Source organism: Poromitra crassiceps, assembly GCF_964638095.1.
Source record: "Poromitra crassiceps genome assembly, chromosome: 15".
Classification (NCBI taxonomy): domain Eukaryota; kingdom Metazoa; phylum Chordata; class Actinopteri; order Beryciformes; family Melamphaidae; genus Poromitra; species Poromitra crassiceps.
The window spans coordinates 9,435,249-9,460,056 of NC_139634.1; the positions used below are offsets into that span (position 1 = coordinate 9,435,249).

The following is a 24,808-nucleotide window of genomic DNA, read 5'->3' on the forward strand; positions in this document are numbered from 1 at the left end:
ATCTTTGAGTTAAAAGAGGAAAGAAGAAAAAAGCCGTATAAGCGGCGAGGTTGGAGGAAATCCCCTGCGCTAGGCCAAAAAATCCAAGGCAACAAATCGTCTGCAGCAGTCAAACTCCAGTTTTAATGGCACACACAACCTCAAATTGCCCCATTTTGACGTTGATTATCACAGATAAAGAGATCAAATTCAATAGCAACATTGTTACAATGCGATCCACGTCAAAATATACAGTGTTTCTTTTGAATCTCCCTTTTTGATTGCTGGGAAATGTTTTACTGTGCCTTTTGTCCACGTACAGCACTTCATACGGTATGAAAAAATGAAAAACATGATTTACATAATTTCAAAGCTATCATGCCCTTAGAGGAAGTCATGGGGGTTTCTGAAGCTTTTTGTTTTTTTTTAGTAGCTGTCTGCATGACTTTGGTAGCCTGATCTTGAGCAAACAAACCATAATCTTGTATATAGGCCTACACAAGTCAGTATTATGGAATAAAACATCTGGACATCTTTCTCTATTGCTGCTTGGTTATGTGAAGAGTTTAGTTTGTGTGTGTGTGTGTGTGTGTGTGTGTGTGTGTGTGTGTGTGTGTGTGTGTGTGTGTGTGTGTGTGTGTGTGTGTGTGTGTGTGTGTGTGTGTGCGCGCGTGTGTGAGTGCGCGTGCGTGCATGTGTGTGTGTGTGTGTGTGTGTGTGCACGCCCTGCGTGTGTGTGTGTGTGTGTGTGTGTCTGTGTGTGTGGCCTCCTCCCTCCATTCAGCTTTGCTGTGATACATTAAAACGTGCTTCTTGCTGGGTCATGTGCTGCATACTAGCACACAAAGGTGAATTAAAGGCATTTTTGTATGTATTTATTTCACTTGTCGTCTCCCTCACTAAATTCAGGCCATGGCCGCCACGCAGTTGGATGCGTACCAGGTTCTGTTCAGGGCGTTGAGAGCGCACAGTATCAGGCCCTACTGGATTCTGGGTTATCTGGGAATTCCCCAAGTCTCACAGTGAAATTGCTTCCCCCCTATTCACCAGTTTCCTTAAAAAGTGCCTCTCCGACATGTGTGTGGGTGAGTTGTTCGTTTGTTTTATCATCATCAGAGATATAGTAACAGCATATTTTTTGTATGTCATTATTGACAGCATATCTGTTTTTGTCAGGAGGATGTTGTGGACAGAGATGATTTCATGTTTTCATTGGAAATAGTGCTGTCTTTATCTTTGGTACGTAACATGGATGGTGACTTTTAACTAGTGAACATCTTTATTTCAATTTAATTGTGCTTCCTTTTTTAACCACAAACTATTACTTAAGCTTAGAACACTAAAGAGAACGCTATCTATGATTTTTACTACATGAATTGATTTTAAATGGATTTTTAACCCTAACCCTAACTCATTGTTCCATAAAGATATTATGTGTCAATTTCGTCCTGATCCTTAAGGAGGAGTAACCTTATAATTCCAGATACGTCACACACAGTGTGGATGTTGCTAAAGATGTGTTAGAAAGCAAACAAAAAGACAGCAAATATAACAGCTTGAACAAACTGAATGATCAACCAGAGCTGGAGTCAGTTTGACAAAATGGTTTCTTTGTGTCTAAGTCTGTGGTAGTCTTGTGTTGATACTTTGAGAGATAGCAAAGCGGGCTTTTGAGAGTTAACACCATAGAAAGAGATTATAGTGAGTAGGCTATTGAATTAGTGTATTTGAATTGTGTGAATTTGAATTTGTCATGCTCTTATCGAACTGCCGAATTCAGTGAACAGTCATGAGCATGACAAATTTAAATGAATGCAATGCAAATACAACCTCTGCCAGAACTAATCTCTTTCTATGTAACATTCCTAGCAGCAGCTCTCCCCTTTGGTTGAAACATTCTATTCTATTCTATTCTATTCTATTCTATTCTATTCTATTCTATTCTATTCTGGGTAACACTACAATAACGGTATGGAGTTAATGTGTAATAATGCTTTATAAGCATCAACTAACCCTTAGTTAATGCGTATTAACTAATCCTTGGCTTAGGCTTAGTTAACCCTAACCCTAACCATTAAATAATGTATAATTGAATACATAGTTAACATGAACACCATTAGTAAATGATTACTCGCCACATTCTATTCTGTTAATTCATGTTTAGTTCATGCTTATTAAGCATGTGTGACCCTATTTGGTTCAATTAATGCTATCTATCTATATAGTTCTATCTCGGTGACGGGTACTCAGCAGCAAGAGTGACGCTGGTTTGAGGCCTAAAGAGGACACAACTCTGGACTTTCACCACCAGACAGTTAACAAAAAGGACATTCATGTGTTATACGCTGCCTGCATGGAGCAAATGACTGTCAGCTGCTGATTTCTGCAGGGAGACCAGGGCCATCCTTGTGTGTCAGCTTGTGTAGATAACATGTACTTGTGATACTGTGAGCAGCACCAATCTGGCTGCTGGCCATTGTCACATGTCACCTGCTCTCTCTCTCTCTCTCTCTCTCTCTCTCTCTCTCTCTCTCTCTCTCATATCTCTGTGTACCTTGCCAAAAAATATGCTTTGAAAATAATCTTGAAGAGAAACCCCAGAGGAGAAAATGAGAATGTAGGCTACAAGTTGTTGCCCATAGCAGAGGCCCCGCGTGACGGGTGACATTTCCTGTAAGCTCAGACCTTTGTTTGCTATGCTGCATACTGAGGGCTTTTCTTCACAAGCCTGTTATTCAGCCCAGTGCTTCACAGCAGCATGAGATGTTCACCTAATACTTTTGCTGAATTAACCGCATGCCAAAAAAACAGAGATGGTGGTTTTTGTTGAGAGGCATCTGGGGTGTTTAGTGGCAGGCGCAGGCAGGATTGGGACGAATCCAAAAATGTGTGTCCCATAAATAAATTGTTTATACCTTCCGAGAAACACAATATCACTAATACTGTTTGGTCAACATGAATATTCAAAACGTCATTGTTGACTTTATAAAGCGGCTAACAATGAGACAGTATCAGACTCTCTCTCTCTCTCTCTCTCTCTACTCACTCTGTCTCTTTCTCTCTCTCTCTCTCTACTCACTCTGTCTCTTTCTCTCTCTCTCTCTCTCTCTCTCTCTCTCCCTCTCTCTCTCATTCACTCACCCTCTTATAATCAGAGACACATGAGTGGTATTGTGTTTTTTGAAAGCGGAAATCCTAAACTAAATGAAATGCTTATCTGTGAAGGGTGCTACACGGGGAAGATGTGGGTTTCCATGAAAGGTGTTATACTGTACCGGACGGCTAGCCTAAATGACAGCAGCTTGGGTGTGAGTGTTGGTCTGCTGAGAAACTAAACCTCAGCCTGATACAGGCAGCAGATAAGCTAGCAACATTTCAACTGCATATACAGAGCACATCTGTTCCTGTCCCACGATCTGTGCCCTGGATAAGCTTTATCCACCAACATATATTCACGCAGGCCAGGGTGTCTATTGGAATTCCAGCTTAGCGTAATAGTTGTGTCCATTAAACAAATGGAGGGAGATGAATGTTGACTTGTGTGTTGCTGGTTTATTTAAAGTACATACTGTATGCTCTCAGTAGACTTCCTGCTTTGTCCAGCATGTCTTTTTGCATTACAGGAAATGATAATGATCTTGTTTTTCCCATCTCTGGGGGGTAAATTCCAATCATTCAACAGATACGTCCGAAGAACACAATGTGGTCCTGCTTCGACTGGACATGGACTTGATGTTTCTGACGGTAGCGTGGCAGGACTGTCTACTCCACAAGAAATACTCGCGCAAATTGTCTGAATGGCTGCTAAATTCATAGTGGAAGGTGTTTATTTGATTTGTTTACTTTTGATTTAGATTATGTGTCGTTGCCACAGTGTCACTGTCGTAGAAACAACCTGATCTCACTGCAGTTCGTGAAATAGTCATGCGATTTAATCTATAGATTTGTGAAGGCTACATAGAGACAGTTTTATCCCCCCCCCCCCCCCCCCCCCATTAATTTCATTATTTTTATTTATTTATTTTTATTTTAGTCTGATTGGTGGATGAGGACCCACTGCATATGAGTATCTTTAACATTTCTCAACTCAAAAACACAAAAGCGTCCTTGATAACTCAACAATATTAATGTTATGGCCATCCGTTTTAATTATTTCATCTTCGATTCTGAGAAATCAAGTTTTTTTGTTCGTTTTGGGTTATAGTGGAAGGCTAAATTAGCCTACTCATGATCCTCAGCGACCGTTACTAAAAAAGTTATAAATATACTGAATATATCAAGTCGAACTAGTAATTTCACTGCAGGTTTATTTGAGATATTTTAGCCAGAACTTGTGCTATAAAACCAGCGTTGTAATGTAACTAAGTAATAATACTTCATTACAGTACTTAAGTATTTTTCGTACTATTTTTTCTGTACTTTGAGTATGTCTATTTCTGTCAAGTTTCACTTTTACTCCACTACATTTCCTAAATAACTTGTATACTTTTCCTCCATTACATTTCCCCGAAGCATCTTAGTTACAAAGTCAAATCAGAACACATTTGGTAGCATGCAAGCAAGCAGGTTTGGCAAATCAGCGTCCAAGGTTGCAAGTTACGTTAATCACGATAAACCTGAAGATTTCCACTCAAGCCCAGGCATGTCAGAGAGGGACTTGAACCTTGAATCCCAACTCTTTACCACCTTCCTTCCTTTTCCCACTAAACTCCCTAAATGTCCATGAGTGAGTGAGTGTCCTGACTTTTCCATCTTCTGACCACGGCTGGGCCTGCTGGTCCAGTGCTGTGGGAAAAAAGTCTTATCCATGTACACAAATCTATCTGTTACATTTTTTGACTATTTCACGAACTGCCGTGAGACCGGGTTATTAAAGCAAAACATGACCAGCAGGAACCAGATCATTTTCAACACGTTCTCACTCTGAGCACGTAGCATATTGACGCTTTGTCCCGTCCCTTGTGCGTCGGTTGTTACTAAACCTAACCTCTCCCACCCCCCATGCCTAAACCTAACCTCCCCCAGACCCTAACCCTAAACCTAACCTCTCCCACCCCACCCCCCACGCCTAAACCTAACCAAGTGCTCTGATGTATTGAGTCGAGTAGGATCAGTCACATTTTGGTGAATTGGTGAAAGCTGAACTGAATTAGTCAGTTTACCTCCAGTCCAGTACATTGTGGAGTGATGTGCTTGCAAGGCACCTGAGCAAGAAATTTGACGAGGGAATTGTTCATCCCCACAAGATGTCACTATTGCTCTAAAGAATGCTTTGTCTTTAGCCAGTAATGACCTGCAATTCATGTAGCGTTCCTTCACATGTGGCTGGAATTAGATTTTTGGAAAATGTTTAAGTGGGTAAAAATACAAACAAAAACAGACTGTAGACTTGCAGTTGAATTCAGGGAATGTGGGGTATAGGGATATATTTTCATTTTTAGAGGAAACTGGACTAAGTAGAAGAATATAGTCAGGATAGTGTAGTGTTTTAGAAGTCCATTCTGATCCACACTCCATTTCAGAAGGTGGCGGTAATGCACCACATAAGTTGTTTGCCAACCGCCATAAAACACTAGTAGAAGAAGAAGAAGAAGATGGTTTCTGCTGCAGTCTTCAGTGGCTCCATCATGAACAAATCCTAAACAGCAAAACAAACAAATGGTGTGGAAGAGAGGCGCATTGACCGGTAATGCAACATTAAAATGTGTGCATGAGACGAGAAAAACAACAACACAAGGATACAATCCAAGTATAGGTTAGGGTTAGTGCTCTGTGCTCTGTGACCACCGCAACGGTCAAAAAGACACAAATACCATAAACTGACAGTCAAGTCAGTTTTGGCGGAACACAAAGTCCTTCACTTGTGTTACGGTGGTGGCACACCAGAGCGGCGCTAGTCGATTTTAAATTGGCCCCTCCTCTCGTCACCATCGTCCACCACCAGGTGGTTCCAAAGCATGCTGGGATACCTGGCAGCGGACTACAGTGACGAGAGGATGGGCCAATTTAAAATCGACCAATTCAAAATGGAGAGACAACAAGACAGCCAATCAAGCTGCAGCACCAAGCAACCAGCGATGCGAATACAAGCGACTAGCATTGTTCTGGTGTGCCACCACTGTTAGTGGTAGGGAGTGGACTTGCTTCAGGCGATGTCTGCCCAGTGCTTCGCATATCCGGATGCGACACACGTGGGCCAGACTGCGAGGACATCTCTTGGCCTCCAAAAAGACCCTGAGCTCCTCGGGATCCGCCCTCTCCTCCAGCTGTGCCTGCGTCCAGGTCACCAGGGTCGGGTTGGCGCTGTGCTCCAGGAGCAGCTAGACGAGGGCCAGGTCGCACATGAGCCTCTCAGCACCTCATCCAGCAGGCGTTAACGGATCAGAACGCCAGCGGCCTGGAGCAGCAGACGGAAGCAGTCCAGGTGGTGGGAGGCTGCACTGAAGCAGGGAAGAGACATCGGGAGGTCATCGCTGTCCATGTCAACAGCAGCGATGAGTTCCTGCAGTATCTTCAGCCTTCCCGCCCAGGCAGCCCAATAACGTGACTGACCGTGTACACTTCCGTTGGGGTCGGCCCCAGCTTACAGGAGGATCTGGACCACGGCCCAGTAGAGAGGCATGCAGTCTAAGGGTGCTTTCTCACTGGGAACAATTGCTTTCGTTCCGTGCCCGAGTATGATTGCCTCCCCTTCCCCTCTCCCCCGCTGGTCAGTTTTTCTCATTACAACATTTCTTCCGGGACACTTGCAGAGCACACTTGCGTCATCAACTACAACTGGAGTGTATCCTCGCCCCTGGTTCGGTATGTTTGGCGTTCACTTTCACAAGTGTCCCACCCCCGGGCACAACCAAGTGTTCCCCAGACCACCTTTTCAAGTGGAACTTGTCACGGGTCGCTGTTCCGCGTCCGTGCATGGAACGCAACGTTCACACTCATCAAACAAACCGGACCTGGGGTCAGTTTGGGGACAAGTGTGCTCGGAAACGGTCCTGGCTCCCCAGTGTGAAAGCACCCTATAAGGCATCAGCTTGGTCTACCTGGGCTCCCTGGGTGATCAGGTAGCCCACGCAGGCAGCATGACCCCGGCTGGCTGCGAGCCCCAGAGGGGTGCACCCTTTAACTAGTCTCGCAGTCGCAGTAGCCAGCCGTAGATACGATACATCTACGTCTGGAACACAACTCTTGAAAAGTGGTTAACGCCTGCCCCCAGGACAAAAAGAGGTGTGACAGACATATGAATTGACCAACCATGGACGGCATGCCGGACTTCTGTAACAGCCCAGCCAATCAGATTTCGACGCACGCTTCCTTTCGGCGGAACCCGGAAATTTGACTGATTCAGACCCTCCATCACTGGAAGTGTGCTGACGTAAGACGTTGGTCTGACCACGTGAGACTACCCTTTAACCATCAAACATGAGTGATGTCATCAGTGATGATGTCATCAGTGATGTCACTCGAGCAATAGAGCACAACAGCCAAGTGGCATTGTGATGTCACAGAACCATGACTGTTGAGCTCATAGTTCAGAGGAAATATCTGGTGCAATCGCAGAATCCCCCTTCAGAAAAGTGTATCAATGAAGCAAGAGCTCTCTAGTGAAGAAGGGTCGAGATGTGTTAGGTGCCAGAAGGAGTTTTAAGAAGAATGCAAAGTAGAAAGTTCTAATTATTATAAGAACCATTATCTATATGTATCTACATGTGAAATGGTTTTAGGCTCCGTGGTCTAGTGGTTGCTTTAACATGAAATGTGACTGACTAATATGTCAAGCATATTTCTCCAATGTTTACATTATGGTTGCCTGCTGTTGGTGGCCCACTGATGGAAAGCTCTGCCCTCATTGGTCCGCCTGGCTGTCAGTCAGTGCTGTTTACATCAAACGTCGAGTGAGGTGGAATTTCCCAGGTTACAGCACAGACCACTTCCGCAATAGATGTCTGGGCAGGAGACGAGAGGCCACTCAAGCTGAAAGGTAGCTAGCAAAAGACACCTCTTTGTTCTTTAGTCTGTCGTTTAACTATGTCGAACTAACTGCTTCACCTACTGTTTAGATAAAAGTAACTGTAGGCTTTTATAAGAATAGCTAGCGACTTACTGTCCCGCACTGTCATTTAACGTTAGCTAACCCCTAGCTAACGATGTTGCTAGCAATTTGCATGACAACAGCGAAAACTATTAGCCTTCTTTAGCCAGTGAAGATAGCTAACATGAGCTAGTTTGTGTTGGATCTGACACTCGTTTATTGTTCGCAGAGTTCACGTAACATTTGGTCATTTTTTTACTTTGCATTTGCCTCATTTTCCCTCTTGATATTAACGTAGCTGCCCAATCTAAAGCTAACGTAGCTCTAGCTCATTTTGCCAGATGTTTGCAAGCTTGCAGGCTAACGGCTGTCGTATCGCTGCTCCTTTGGACGAGACTTGGCGAAAGAAGAATGATGCGATGATGCTGTTGTTGCCGCCTGCCTACTTGTCATTATTGTCATCTCTAACCTGTCAATCGGTCCTTGTTCTCTTCGCCCGGCCGGACTGGATACTTTAGACTCGCCGTTCTATGAATTATGAACGAAGAGAGAAAAAGAGGTCGAAAAGACTCCAAGGGGGTACAGTAATATTTTACACACAGGATATCATCTGTGGGTGCATGATATTTCAACCATCATCACAAGAAGTGACGCTCACAGGAACATCAGTTGTTGTGTTTCGGTGGTTGTTGTAACATTGGTACTGCATAAGTTAAAGTGGAGTCCTATGAGAACTTGACGGTATTGTATTTCACCTCATACTGCACAGTGCTTCTGTTGAATGTGTGGCCGGTGCATGATTCATTGGCTCTGTCTGGGTGTCGATTTGACGTCCATTGCTTTTACAGCTTATCATACATCACAACGTGATTGTGTGCATTCAAATTGTTTCCGTGAATAGGTTTCTGCAGAAGTAGCCGTGGCATTTAAATGTGAGCACTGTAAATGGAAAAGGGTGGGGAACCATAATAGACACATTATGTAATCAATGCTGTATGTTCAGAGCCTCTCCTCTCTCAAAGCTGTGTTTGTTTTTGTAAAGGGCAAATGCTCCTGCATTGCTCCATCTGTTTGTTTTTCCCCATTATCTTACGCTGACTAGTTTCCAGTACCTTTGTATGATAATAAAATTTCAACTTTTTTGTCTGTCTTGTTTTCCATAGTTCAGAGCACCATGTCTAGTAAGTGAAACGGTGGCGATGGAAGGGAAAGGCCCATACCGCATCTACGACCCAGGTGGGAGCGAGGTCAAGGCCAGGGAGGAGGCCGGAGGGGGAAGCAGCTACCGACAGCTACTGGAGGAGAACGGCCTACTGAGGGAGAGGATGAAGGGACTAAAGAGCTTAGGTAGGTGCCCAAAAACAGTATGGCTACCTCATGGTTGAGGAGCGAGGGCTATATAATGCCAGCTGCTCTCTGCCATGGCATGACAGGCATCCTGTCGTGTGTCCTACAGTGACATCTGATGATATCACCGGTATGTTTGCAGATCTGGAAATGTATGTGGGGATAACCCTGAGTTTCTTCTTTTTAAGGCCATCCCTAAAGTCTTAGTACAGAAAATGGTGTTCAGTTGTGTTTGTTTTGAATTGACAGCAGCCATTACGACACAGATCTTTCAAATTCTCCTGCTGCAGATTAGACAACTAAGCGTGCCGATCAAAAATGCACAGGCAGTTGCAGGCGTTCTAATTGTCCTGTGGCACAAAAGGAGGAATGCAAACAAACCCGATTCCCTCCACTGACGGGTATTTCACTGAAATACTTGTCAGCGAGCCTATCTTCAGTTATGCACCTCAAAGGTCTGATTGCTGCTTTTGTGACTCACCAAAGGAATGTTAGTTGCAACTTGCAACATATAATTTCTTATGGCATTTCTGTGCCACATCCCATTTGATGACTACTCATCATGTGACTGTTTTCCCAGTCTCTTTTGTGATGTGTCATATATTCTGAGGTCAATCTATGTTGAAAATATGGAGCTAGATGAACTAGATGAAGGGTTGGGCAGAGGTGGGATCTTTGAACACTCTGGTGGTGATGTGATTTGTAAGGTGACCTGCTAGAGGAGTCTCAGTCAGAGGCGTCAAGGCTTCGCCAGAGAGTGGAGGAGCTGGTCAGAGACAACGAGGCGCTCAAGTCGTCCAGCTTTGCCACCAGTCTGTGTATGGGGCCTGTTCACACTGAGACACAAAGTATGTCTCACAGACTTGCTGGTAAGAGTTTCACCTGGCAGCTGCATATGTATATATTTGCAGATTGTTAGTGTTGTTGTTGTTGTTGTAGTAACAACAACTTGAGTAGGTGTTTTGTTTGGGTTCACCTTGAATCTTGAATCTGGGTCTCTTTTCAGGTCAAGCTAAGCGGCATGGGCATGCCAGTATAGACCAGAAGGAGGAGCAGCCCAGCTCTTCAGGGAAGGCCCTCCAGTCTGAGAAGCCCAATGTAAGTAATATGGTGTAGTGAAGTGTGGACAATGTGACTATAATTACCGTAAGTGTACTGAGAGTTTTGAGTGTAGGCAGACGTTTGTGATGATTGTAGTAGGACCATAAATAACATCAGGTGTTCCTTTTTAGTGTGTTTTTATTGCTTCAGCTCTTGTGAAGCTCTTCAATGTGCCATCTGTCCAGCTCTAAACTGAAAGGTGTCTAGGGTCGGGTAGCGAAACCCAGTACCTCTATGGTACCGGTACCAGCGTTGCCAGGTGTATGATGATTATTGTATTTGTACGATAATTTCGCCCTCTGTACGATCAATAATGCCAAAATTACCATGATGTACGATAATTTTATCATTTTGTGACACTTAGTTGTAATCAATATACTAATATGGATCATAATGTCTGTTTATACATGTCTTCTCACAGTCACAACGTCTTTGCAGCCAATCATGCATTCATGTCCCCTGGGACAAAGTCATTTTAGTTCCTACCGGTGGTCGATAGAGTGCTGGAATTTCCTACTCAAGTAGAAGTATTATTAGTTTGCTGTTCATTTACCTCAGTGGAAGTACTTACTGGTGTCAAATGTACTTTAAAAGTAAAAAGCCCCTAATTTAAAATGGAAAGTTGAACGTTGTGTTGTGATTTAAAAAATGAGATTTAAATCATCATCATCATCATCAGTAGTGGGCGGGCGATGTTAGTGGGATGTGTCTGTTGATGTTTGTGATATCATCAGTGAATTGTGATGTCATCAGTAATGTCACTTGAGCCTCGCGTATGATAATTTCCCTCCAAAAACGATCATTTTGACCCTCGGGTACGATAATTCAACATTCCCCACGTGGCAACACTGACCGGTACTTTCACAACCGGTACTTACCAGACCGAATTGCGAACGCAGATTTCTGTGCGTCATTTCGGTGCCATGCCCGAGCTGCTGAGTGAAATATCCGCCCTCCGGGAGCGCGCACGCCACGTGAAATCCTCTTCAGATTGAAAACTGCTGTAAAAAAAACAATCTGCTTTAAATCCGCTTCAAATTTGAAAAAGTTGGTTCAGGCACCATTCAGGCACCGGTACCATTTTAAAAATATCGCTTTAGCACCGGTAAAATACGAAACAATACCCATCCCTAAAGGTGTCTACTTTTCATTCTTAAAGGTTTAAAGCTATTGTGGATACAGCTTGCCATGTCCCATGCTGTTACTGAACTCTGTGGTGTTTACAGGAGGCCTTATCGGAGTTTGAGATGGTGAATATGGAGGAGAAAGCTTCAGATGCCCAGACTGTAAGTACCCCGACTTTGTGTGGCACAGTCGGGTGAATCACTTTTTAAACTCTCACAGCTCTGTGAATACCGTTGTATTCCTGTCACAGGTTCCAAAGTAAGTTTTTATTTTAAAAACTCGTTAGAATATCATCATGCTCTCGATAGTCACCCTGATAGTAGTTTAATGGGATTTCTTCAAGCTAAATTCAGCCTCCCTTCTCTATTGTCGTTTCTCAGATATCAGGAACTATCCTTGGTGTGGTGACTCACTAACAAACACACTCAACACTGGTAGCTCCAGCCTGAGTCAGCCGGGGGGAAAGTCCAGGATTATTAGTGACTAGATTGACACGACTGATTCACACGCCCCAGGCTACATCCCAGGGAATGCTTCATCGTAGGGGTGGGGGCGATACGGCCCTAAAATAATATCACGATATTTCAGGTTGTTTCTGTGATGATGATATTCTTGGCGATGTGACAAAACCCTGACAAATATTTTATTATTCATTTCAACAACATACAATTCCAACAAAATAAGTGTTCTAGTTTTATATGTCAGCATAAACGCAACGGTTTGCGTTCAAATATTTAAATATGCCTTCAACTAGTACCGTGGTTTGTTGTACGTGCTCTTTTGTAACCAAACCACTTTCATACTGAAGTCACACACGTTTTTTTTTTTATTAAATCCATGCTCGTTGCTGTGCATATCACGATATGGATTTTTGACGATATGATAATGAACTGTAACGACATATCAATAACGATACAATATGGCACTCCCCTACTAAATAGGACATTATCTTTGTCAGAATATTTCAGACATCTAAAGGCATAGAATCTCTTTTCATGTGATTGTTTTTAGACAGTCACATCATGTCCTTAAATTCTGTAGCACAATTTATTGTAATTGCCAAACTGTAGCAGAATAATATTGGTAATCGTATAACAACAATTATTCCCTTTGATATTGTTTCTTTTTTACTTTGGCCTCCAGACTTCACTTTAAACTAACAGGGCTAACTGCTTTGACTTCACAGCCAAACATGCCGCAGCTATATTGAAATAGCAAGAGGATGACTACTTGTACGTTGATCTCTGAATCTTGTGACCCATTGCTGGTCGAAATGCCCCTCGAGTCAGCAGGAGAGGAAGGTCTGACTCTTCCGTTTCTCGGTGTGTTCATGTCCAGGCGGCGTCAGCAGCAGTCATCCCCCTCCTGCCCCAGGAGAACATGGAGCTAGCTAGCCAGCTGCAGAGACTGGAGAGCTCCTTCAGCATCTTTGCCGAGGAGTCCAACCCCAACCAGCTGTTGGCTCACCTCGGCCGCATGGCCGTGGAGTTCCACCATCTGTCCTCTAAGGTCCAGAAGAATGAGCAGAGGACGTCCCTCCTACAGGTGAGTGTCATACAGAGAGCCTAAGAAATGATAGAAACTACAAGTAAGAGCAGTAGGAATTAGGAGAACTTGTCATGATTGTTCTTTTTCAACCATCACAGTAATAGTGTAATAATAATCCATTTGTCTACTGAAGACCTTTCCTAGGCTGTTTCGTTATGTTGAGCATTTCATTGTGACTTTTGTGACATTCTAGATCGGTACGCAACCCTGGCAGTTGTAGACGGCCAGGGGCCGGTTGCACAAAGCACCTGAAGTTAACATTTTTTCCTTAAAGTCCGAGTTAAGGTGTCGATAAAATAAAATCGGCTTGGCAAAGCACCCTTAAATCTTGTGCTTACGTGTTCCTTAAAATGTTTAAAATCTCAAGGAGAAGATTTAAGGGCGTTTTGTGCAACCGATTTTATTTTATGGACACCTTAACTCGGACTCTAAGGAAAATCTCAACTTGAGGTGCTTTGTGCAACCGGCCCCAGATCTGTGCTTAGATTGAAAGCTGTTGCTCAATGGCACTGCGGTGTGAGAGACCTTTCTGTCTGTACTGACAGAGTAGCGGGAGAGATACATGATTTTTCTTTTGATCCTCTGTAATGCCATGACTCATATGGCCCAAGGGAAACACACATTCCATGCTACACTATATTCACCGTGTTTTCTCAATTGGAGTCAGTACTAGACCCTAATAATCCTAGTCCCATTTGAGTTGTGTTGAAGGGACCTGATATCAGCAAAAACGGCAGAAATCAGGGGGGGGGGAAATATATACGTATATATATATTTTTTTCTTTTTTTGATTCAGATTCAGATTCAGATTCAGATTGCTGATTTTTAAAAGGTATTTTATACCTTTTACATTATTGTTTTTTCGTTTCTTTGCATTGCAAATATCTGTTGCAATGTACCTACTTTTTGCAAAGTCATCGCCGCGGTTTGAGCCACGCTACAAATACATGAAGAAACAAACAAAAAAGGCGATGTCGTCATGCTCGAGCGATGTTTGTGATCTGGTTGCTTTTTTTGTTTTTCTAGACTCTTTGTGAGCAGCTCAGACAGGAGAACAATGAGCTCCGAAAGAAGATGGAAGAAGATCACCACTTCAGGAATCGAGACTTGGAACAGCTAAGGTGTGGTTGTTGTTTTTTCCTCTTCTGTAGAACTTTATCGTTGATAACGTCCAAAAACAAAATGCGAGTTGTCAAGTAGTGTGATATGTCCTGTGTTACACTGAACAGAGTCACTTCTCATATTCTTATTCCACGAATCTTTTCTTTTGAAGTTGTGGCACGTCTGTATGTTTCTCATCACCCTTGAATGTAGTCTGAATCCTATTATTCTTCCAAGAACAAAAAGCCCATCTTCTTCACGTTTGCAGAACTTTGCCCTCTACAGCAGGGTTGTTGACAGTTGGCCATGCTTTCACTTTTGACAAGAGGAATAATCCAGGGCTTTCTTCTCCTGTTAGTGCACCACCTACTGTGGGAATCGTAGGGTCTTCCCAAAGGACATCCCGATACTTTACTGTGCCAAGACCTCACCAAACTCTGGAAAAGGCAGCTTTGTTCACAAATACGACTGCTTTTTTTTCCGCTTCCCGGCCGATTCAGGCAGGAGAATCAGAAACTAAAGGAGCTGGTCACAGGAGCAGCAGCGGCGGCGGCGTCGGCAGCGCCAGCCGACACCGAGCCTGCAGAGGCCAAAGAGGAGCCTGTGAAAGAGGAATCTGCCACCGTGAGATCCAAGATGGAGGTCACCACACCTCAGAAGGTAATTGAATACGATGCCGTGTCTCATTTCTTTTAAGTGCCTTTATTTTTTGTACTGGTTGTGCACTAGACGTCCATATGGGTACTTTTCCAAACACCAATAAAGAAAAAAGCACTACGGTGGTTACCAACTCTTTTTGTGATTTAATGACAAAAAATACTTTCTTCACTGGCTCGTCCATTTTTGGACAAAATCCAATAAATATGTTTAATACATTTTTCCGCTACCTAACCACGCCTTTATTGTTCTTGAATGTACACGTACTGTTTATTTGTTTATATTACCTTTTTTTATTTGATCCAATTCACTTGATTTTCACCCGTGTAGAAGTTGCCACAAGCAATGTTTTCTCAACACTGTTTGTGACGTAAAGCTTCCCCCTCTTCGCGTTGACCGTAACGCCGTGGTGTTCGGCGCGAGGGTTAACCGTAACGCCGCGGTGTTTCGGCGCGAGGGTTGTGGCGTGGCGTGGAAGAATGTCGGGGATTTAGGAATGTTTCATATCCCCCCCCCCCCCCAGACTGGAAAAGCTGCAGAGAAAACCCCCACAAAGCCTTGTGACCTCGAGGTGTACGAGAAGAAGATCAAGCTTTTGGAGAAGCAGAGAAAGGATGTGAGTCTCTTTTTGGCTTCTCACCGCTCATCCTCTTTTGCCATAGGGGAAAGTCTGTGTGCGTGCGCGTGTGTCTGTGTGTGTGTGTGTTTTAGTTTCCTATATGTTCAGTCTGTGTGTGTGTGTGTGTTTTTGTTTCCTATAGGTTCCATGTCATTAGTTTCACTTTCTGTTGCCTCTGACAGGTACTGGAGGTGAACAAGCAGTGGGACATTCAGTGGAACTCCATGAAGTCACAGTTTGAGCAGAAGGTACAGTAATGACTGTGGCTGTTTTTGGGTGTGGGAAGATGGCGCCGCCGCCGTGTCCTTTACTGATTTAGGGCAGTTAAAGGAGAAAGAAAGACTTGACTGTGTCACAATTCTCGAAACAAAATTTGAATTTGAAGTCCCGTTCCTATTCAATGTCAAAGGTGTTTTTGTTCAGTCCTGTGAAGTCGGGTCGGCTCCAACTGATACACTTCCTGCTTCATCCTCCCAACATGTGTTGTCCCGTTCTTTGTCTTGCTGTCTGGGAACATTCTGACCTCTGACCTCTGCTCCCACACCACAACAAAGATTTTTTTTTTTTTTTTACTTCTTGCAAGTATCTCTGTTTATTTAACATTTTCCATAACTCTGTCCTTCATAACTTCATTGATAAGTTCATCCAAAATTGAAAATTCAGTCGTTATCTACTCGCCGCCATGCCGGGGGAAGGTCGGGTGAAGTTTTTTTAGCCCACAAAACAGTCATGGAGTTTTCCAGGGGGAACTGAGGCCATGTTCACATTACAGGCAAATCCGATTTGCTGATAAAGTCATTAATCATCATTATCTTGATTGGTTTCCCAAATCTGATTTGGGGAGTGTGTCCGCACTGCCACAAATCTGATTTTCAAGTGGGATCTGTGTGTGTCCAGACCTAAACAGCCTATCTGCATGGGTTGCTATGGTAACGACGTGGGCGTCAGTAAATACCTACGTTGGTGACGTGGTTTTCCTGCGCAGAAGCATTTGATGATGAGTTGCGAGTGACGTTCAAATGAGATTTGGTGGATCTGCACGTCCGCACTGAAGTCACATGAGTCGAAAGCACATTTGAAGCAGATTGGAAACTACCTCCATATGTGGTTTGGGACAAGTGACACAAATCAGACTTGGAGCGTCCAGACTCCTAAAACCAATCTGGATAAAGTCATTAATAGGTCACTAAAGTTCACAAATCAGATTTGGCCTCCTAGTCTGAACATGGCCTGAGTTACTGCATTCTCCTAAAGAAATTGAGTGATTGGTGACCAACTTTCAAACATAAAATGCCTCCACGCTGCATCTGGCGTAATCCAAGTCTCCAGAAGCCCTGAGATGCCAAGTTGACTTGAAAAGACGTGAGCTGAAAATCTTGTTTTCACTTTCAATTTAAGCTCACGGCTACGGTGAAGATTTCAGCTAAATTACGTATTTTTAAAGTCAAATTAGCTTCTCGGGGCTTCTGGAAACTTGGATTATGCCAGCCGAGCCGTATGGAGGCTTTTGTTTAAATATAAATATATATGTTTGAAAGTTGGTCACCATTCACTTCAATAGTTTAGGAGAATACTGTTAAAATACTGGAAAGATCCAGGAATGTTTTGTGGGCTAAAATACTTCACCCAACTTTCCACCAGCATGAGGGTGAGTAGATCGTGACTTTTCATTTTGAGGTGAACTTATATCCTTAAATGAATGCCATATATGCAGAATAAACTGTTCTATCTATATCTGTTCATGAACAAAGTGAATGTATTGAGTGATGTTGTTTTCCATTGTACTAATTTCAGCCTCTGCAGATGTTGTGTTTAGTGACCATGTGACCTCTGTCCTAAATTGCTAACAGCCCTGGTTCTTCACAGTTTTCGCCTATGGGAGTTTTGAATGGGTTTTTGGCGCGATGCTTCTAATAATCTCTCTGGGCAACGCTGGCTTAATCAAACGCGAACCAGTGTTTAGTAACATCATCTTCACACATGAAGACTACTTTTATGAGTTTTGAAGCTTTTATGTGCCGTTAAAAGGGTGACTAGCTAGCAAACGGCTAAATGAGACTACAATGTCGACGCGGATATTATACGTCATCACGAGTGAACGCGGAAATTCTTTCTCTCGCAATCAATGCGTGGACGCCTATGCGACACTGTGTGTAGTTCTGGATTAGCTTAGCACGAGCTTTTTACCTCTAGGGCTCGCAGTTACGCTTCAAAACTCATGAAAGTGGTCCTCATGTGTGAAGATTATCCCGCTGAACCTTGGTTCGCGTTTGATTAAGCTTGCGTTGCCCACAGACATTATTTGAAGCATCGCGCCAAAACCCCATTCAAAAATCCCATAGACAGAAACAGTGAAGAACCAGGAAGTCCGGGACTTCCGCATTCAGCCTACAAAAATACGTCATCCCTGCGGCTCTCTATTGCTATTAATAACTAGGCATCACTTCCCTACATGAATTACTATTTCTAATATTATCAATTTTACTACAGTTAATAAATGATTGTTACCCCACCCACACACCCACACACACACATGTTTCTGGGCTGTAAAATAACAGTATTACTCAACATCACACAAAGAGGAAAATGACGTTATCTGGCCAACAGCCTGTCGAGTTTATCTTTACCATTGTGCCTCTGCCAGACTGACACTCATATTTCCTATTTGCAACACATTAACATAGTTTTGGGTGCCAATGGAATGGTGTCCCCCCGCCATTCAGATTTAAACGTCGTTTAAATAAGTCAAGTTGGACTTTTCGATCTGTTGTTTATGTGTCACTTGGCACAGGTGCAGCCGTGTGTTATTTCTATGTTTGTCCAGTGGAAAAAGGTGCAGTCTTGCAATAGCACACTTATCTGAGCTACGGTTACCCGCAAGGCCTGTCAGACTTGAGTAAGAATTCCCCCTCACCTCTTTGGTACCCGCTGGCTTCCTGTTGTAGTGCAGTCAGAGGCCAGCAGAGACACACATACGCACACTCAGACTCACACACCTTTACATGTTCCCGCCCACAGACGTGCACAAATCTACACACTTTTCAAACCACAGAACACTTGATCTATCCATTTGCGTCATTAAGTTTGGTCTATATTTGACAAAAAAAACAAAAAGCTGTGTGTGCTTGCGTAGATATGTGTTCATTGCTGTTGCTCAATATAATTGTTTATATAAGTTTTTGCACACTGAAGTGGGTGTATTATCATCAGTACAGTACATGCAATTTTATTCTCAGGCATATTAAATGAGTTTTTGAATCTGTGTGTGATTATGAGGATTGGTTATTACGCTGGTGGACTTGGTGAATGTTCTCCTAAACGGTTTATCTGCCCCTTCAGATCACAGACCTCAGACAACGGCTCGCTGACTCCCAGAAGGCCGTGCTCGAGCTGGAGGCGGAGCGAGAGCAGAGGCAGAGAGACTACGACAAGAAGCTGCTGCTGGCCAAGTCCAAGATCGAGAATGTACAGGTGAGGACGCATGACACGTTGTCAACACTGTGACATGAGCAGACGCAGGTGAACAAAGTCCAAACGTTCAAAACTAGGGCTTAAGACGGGGGCGGGGTGGGCGTTTGAAGGATGCTTCAAGAAAGGTTTCCTGGACCGTTCTGCGTGTGTGTTTCAGGGGGAAAAGGAGTGTCTGAACTCTGAGACCACTGAGCTGAAGCAGAAGGTTCGCTACTTGCAGGACCAGCTGCTGCCCCTCAGCAAACAGAGAGAGTACCAGGAGAAGGAGATCCAACGCCTCAACAGGGTAAGAGAGGACAGACAGACAGACAGACAGACGAAGGACAGAGATTTCTATATTTCTGTGCCTAACACCTCCTGTCTCTCATTACCAGGCTCTAGAGGAGGCCCTGAACCTGCACTCCCCTTCGTCCTCCCAACAGCCACCTGGCCAGGGCAACCATGGCGATGCAGCTAGCAACCTGAAGAAGCAGGAGCTGCTCACCCAAATTGCAGTACTAAAGGAGCAGGTCAGACATGAAAATGCACGGACAAGACACACACACACACACACACACACACGCCTACTGCAATCATGCATTCACTCGCTTAGCTGGTTTCAATCTCCGTTTTGCTCCGCAGGTGAAGATCTTTGAAGAGGACTTCAGAAAAGAGAGGAGTGACAGGGAGCGAATGAATGAGGAAAAAGAGGACTTGAGGCGGCAGGTTGAGAGACTGCAGGGTCAGATGACTAATTTGACCAATCAGGTGAGCTTTCTTTGTTTTCCTAATTTTGGCTTTATTGAGAATACATCAATTCACGCGTCCTGCTTGAAACAATCTTAGCTCGATGGCTTTCTGATGTAGCATGTGTTTTTCCTTGTTGTTTTGTGTGTGCGTGTGTGTGTGTGTGGTTGTGTCTGTGTCACAGCTTCATCAGGCGCAGAACGAGTGTCAGAGAGAACGTACGGAGAGATGTAAGCTGGAGAGACTGCAGATGCAGCACCACAAACAGGTACTGGCTGCAGCCCAGGCCCGCGCCTGGTGCCCATGTGTCAAATGGGAGCTCAAAACATATTTTTGTATGTATGTCATCAAATGTGGTTATTTTAAGTATATTTCATTTGGGCCAAAGGATTTTTTTTTAAAGCTATGCTTCAAGTCTTTGGAATTGATATCATAGCAGATAGTTTCTGGTAAACGTAGCACACCAGCACCCCCTTGTGACAGAAAGCGGTCACTTAACATGTTGACTGTAATAATTGCATTTGGACAGATCAGTATACCAGGACAAGGCTCTCACTCCAATTAGGGTGTTTGTTAGCGCTTTTTGGGACAGTAAGTGGAACATTTACATTCCTCTAGGGGTTTTTTTTTATCACACATAGCTGCATTCTGGACTCGACTCGTTTTTGCAAACTGCAGGGGGCACTGTTCCTGAAATGGAGCTGTACAGCAGCAAACTCACAGCACAGGGATGCAAACTAGCCACCTTTCTCCTTATTTCTGCCCTGGGGGCCTGTCAAAAAAGTTTTGTCTTTTGTCTTTGATTTTCGTACTAATGAGCCCGAAATGCAAATTCGTTAAAAAAAGTAACCTGCACCACACCCTTTAAAGTTCTGCCGCAGCAGCCCGTATAACGGGGGTACTGTGCTCTGTGAGTGTAGCAGCCATGTACTGTTTGGGGATCACATGTGTACTTCCTGATTGGGGATCACATGTGTACTTCCTGTTTGGGGATCACATGTGTACTTCCTGATTGGGGATCACATATGTACTTCCTGTTTGGGGATCACATGTGTACTTCCTGATTGGGGATCACATATGTACTTCCTGTTTGGGGATCACATGTGTACTTCCTGTTTGGGGATCACATGTGTACTTCCTGATTGGGGATCACATATGTACTTCCTGATTGGGGATCACATGTGTACTTCCTGATTGGGGATCACATGTGTACTTCCTGTTTGGGGATCACATGTGTACTTCCTGTTTGGGGATCACATGTGTACTTCCTGATTGGGGATCACATGTGTACTTCCTGTTTGGGGATCACATGTGTACTTCCTGTTTGGGGATCACATGTGTACTTCCTGTTTGGGGATCACATGTGTACTTCCTGATTGGGGATCACATATGTACTTCCTGATTGGGGATCACATGTGTACTTCCTGATTGGGGATCACATGTGTACTTCCTGTTTGGGGATCACATATGTACTTCCTGTTTGGGGATCACATATGTACTTCCTGTTTGGGGATCACATGTGTACTTCCTGATTGGGGATCACATATGTACTTCCTGATTGGGGATCACATGTGTACTTCCTGATTGGGGATCACATGTGTACTTCCTGTTTGGGGATCACATGTGTACTTCCTGTTTGGGGATTACATGTGTACTTCCTGTTTGGGGATCACATGTGTACTTCCTGATTGGGGATCACGTGTGTACTTGTGATCCCTCGTAGGAAAGACGTACCTCAGACCCCATGTCAGGCTCAGTGAACGGCCCGCTCAGTCGTCCCTACTGTGGTCCCTTTGTGCAGGTGGGGCCGCAGGGTCTGGAGGGCTGGCCCATACACTTCGCTCCTCGCATGCCCAACGCAGCGGGCGCCACAGCCGCCGCCGCTGCCGCAGCAGCAGCACCGCCTCCTGGACGAGACTTCCAGCCTGTTACACCGGTAAGGATTCCTCCAAGCCCACTTTGTGTCTCTGAAGTGACTCCGGTTCGCTGAGGAGACACGCCTCTAGTTGGCAGGAACATGGTAGATGTAATTACCCACTGCTGTAGCTCTGCTCCACCTTAGCCACCTACCTAACGGTGAGTTTGAGTTGCGATGTGTTGTGTTGTGAAGATATGAAGTGATTCGAAGTAAGAGTTGTGTCTTCTCTGTGCTCAGGGTTTTCCTTGGCAGTCGTCATTCCCACAACCCAGAGGTGCCCGAGCAGCGGGGGAGGGCTCACGACCACCACCAGAGAATGCAGGTAATGTACAACCAGCCAAGTACAATAATCTGTCTTTGTTTTATGGCTTAACCCATTGATACCTGATGCAGCATTTGCGTGTATATCCCTCATTTGTGTGTGTATCCCTTTAAGACTGAGAACCGCGTCGCCCGGTTCTCGGTCTTAAAGGGATACACACACAAATGCTGCATCAGGTATCAAAGGGTTAATGCAAAGCATCATAGATTTGTGTAGAGAATATATACAGTATATAGAGACAGAATCATGAGATTACTCCACTCAGTTGCTAAACTTCTATTCTTTATTTTTTTTAATCAAAACTTTCCAATGATTGTGCAGCAGCAACGTTTGTGATTATTGTAAAGATGTAATAGAGTATTGTTCCCTTTATGTATCTATAGATCATATTGTAATGCAGTATTGTTCCCTTTATGTATCTATTCACCACGCCCACTTTTTCTCTCTTCCGCGTTAGACGCGATTGTATTTGTTCTTCCGGTTCAGCGCTAGTTGGCGGCCAATTTCAAAACAAAACGTCACTATGAATGAAGTTTTGGTAACATTCAGAAGCTACACTGCGGCCAACTTCAGTTACTTGTTCATAGCGTTACTGCTGCGAGGAGCTGATGGCTGTACCCGGTCGGCATTTAACGTTAGTTACAAAAGCACGTCGACAGTGTTTTCTCACTGCCAGTAAGCCTACAGCAGGGTTTGACAGATACTCTAGTCCGACCGGTCAGCACAGCCAGCGCTCTTAGTCCTCGCTGCTCGTTAAATATTTCCAAATAGGCGTTATTCTGATAAACTGGTCACATATTTGGAATGTTACGTTCTCACCCGAAAAAATATTAAAACTTTAAAACGTTTTTTTTTTTTTTTTGCTTTACTTTTTGGCAAATCTAAAAATTATTACAGCAGACTTCCGGGTCTAAAACGGAAAGACAATTACAAAATGACATCATGCAGAAGCGTCCTTATACGGGCAAATAATAAATAGATCTGATCATATTGTAATGCAGTATTGTTCCCTTTATGTATCTATAGATCATATTGTAATGCAGTATTGTTCCCTTTATGTATCTATAGATCAAGCCACAGCAACGGGATTTGGTAAAAGGGAGCGACAGAACATTGACCCTGGAAAGCACTAAAAGCATCACCGTTCCACCTAATGGAACTTGGGTAGTAGCATGAATCAGTTTGTTTTGAGTTGACAAGGTGTGATTTGATCTATAATTTTCCTACTGAACTGTAGATATCCTATTGTAATGTTGTTTATACTTGCGTTTTATAAGCCTATTTGTGAAACACTTCGCTATTCTGAATATATACATGAAATATTATTTTCATTTTTTTTTTATCTATTATTTTTGAGACTCAATCTGCTTCATTATGATGCTATGCAGGAACTGAAGTCATTTGTTAAATAGGTTGGAATAATCAACATTGTTGTCCCGCCCCCTCCCCACCCCCCCAGACAATATACCTATGTGATTGTCTCTCTGCAAATATGTAACAACTTGACATTAGTTTGTTACTTGTAGGGTTAAAGGAAGCCATTCCCCAATATGAATAAAATTAACTATATTCATTCCAACAACAAATGATTATATAGGTACATTGAATCATAGAAATTATAATGTGAATGTTAATTCATTTATGAAGATTTCTTCAGTACCATCGATGTTATAGAACTGTCCCATTATGTGTAACTGTTCAAAAGTGGTTGTTGAAATACTAAAATTTTGGGAAATGAATTTTGATGGTATCATGCCAAAAACATGATTGTGATTGATAATTTATTTATAATCTACTGTTTTGATAGTTGCATTGACTAAGTGTAAATCATTGTCTTTAGTAATGCTGTTCTTTCTATGTTGTTAGCGTAATCCCAATATATTGTAGCTATTGACATTGTATGTTTGTATCAGACACAAAACACAACGCACAGTACATACACACAACCTATTTTTTTTCACTATGATGGACCTAATCTCATTAAACACAACACTTTTACTTGACCACAATTGATTTGATGATTTGATCGCTCATTCCAATATTCATGCTCATCTTACAGTAGTATCCTGTACAAAATGCCCACGATTAAGCCCCAACATTATCCCTAAGGTTCGAGTTCAGTCTCGAACTGCAACACCCAAATCCTTGACCCGCAACAGCGATGACTAGCTTCCTCTCCATCTTTAAATGGCCTTAAATGGCATAATTAGTGGATTATTTACAACTAGTTCTGAAACATTCACAGTCGGAGAAGAGGAGGCTATTCGTAAATATTCCGAGCCCTTAGACGCAGTGTTGCAGCAGTGCTACCTACTACCACCCCTCAGAGAAAACCTCTGCCAGGATGTCTGGCTCTGCTTTCGCTCCATCTCGACGACCAGCAGCCCCATGCCTCCTCGCCCACTGACCTGTGAACTGCTGTAACACAATGTCAAGAGCCTCAGAGCAGACGTCCACCCCCATGGGGATAATGTGTGAGAACTATTTTTAATGGTAGACTCACTTTATCTCCTTTGAATCAAGCTACTGTTTAACCCAGATACCCATGAAGATTTCCTTAATATGTGTATTTCAGACGATCAGATGGAGGGCTTCATAAAATGTGCGCAGATGAATTTGAGCAAAAGCCTCCATTCGAACCAACAAGTTATCAAGTTACAGGGAACAAACTCCTGATTGGTGAGAGCTGACATGAGACATTAGCGGAATTGCACTTTGAAAGGTATGCTGTAATTACTGGCAGTTGTATTTTCTCGGTTTGTAGCCTAGTTATGTTTTTCTTTTTTCTTTTTTGCTGTAGGCAAAAGCACATCTTATGTGAGACTTTTTGTATTTGACTGGCTTAATAAATCTATTCTAAATGTC

At 43.4% G+C, this 24,808-nt stretch overlaps 1 protein-coding gene across 5 annotated transcripts; it reads left to right on the top strand.

The window, feature by feature from the left end:
- The first annotated feature begins 1,155 nt into the window (after positions 1-1,155).
- On the top strand, positions 1,156-24,808 carry tnip1 (TNFAIP3 interacting protein 1). Of its 5 annotated transcripts, none has more exons than XM_083652055.1 (18): positions 1,156-1,218; positions 9,172-9,355; positions 10,063-10,224; positions 10,362-10,453; positions 11,683-11,742; positions 12,920-13,126; positions 14,156-14,250; positions 14,731-14,890; positions 15,411-15,503; positions 15,689-15,754; positions 18,846-18,977; positions 19,135-19,263; positions 19,352-19,486; positions 19,599-19,724; positions 19,888-19,971; positions 21,427-21,639; positions 21,859-21,943; positions 23,012-24,808. In XM_083652055.1, the coding sequence occupies exons 1-18, from the start codon at positions 1,183-1,185 to the stop codon at positions 23,074-23,076; spliced, it is 2,124 nt and encodes a 707-aa protein (XP_083508181.1). In that variant the 5' UTR covers positions 1,156-1,182; the 3' UTR covers positions 23,077-24,808. The 5 variants fall into 5 exon arrangements, with proteins under 5 accessions (XP_083508181.1, XP_083508183.1, XP_083508184.1 ...); XM_083652057.1 differs by lacking the exon at positions 1,156-1,218 and adding an exon at positions 7,902-7,957; XM_083652054.1 differs by lacking the exon at positions 1,156-1,218 and adding an exon at positions 8,503-8,587.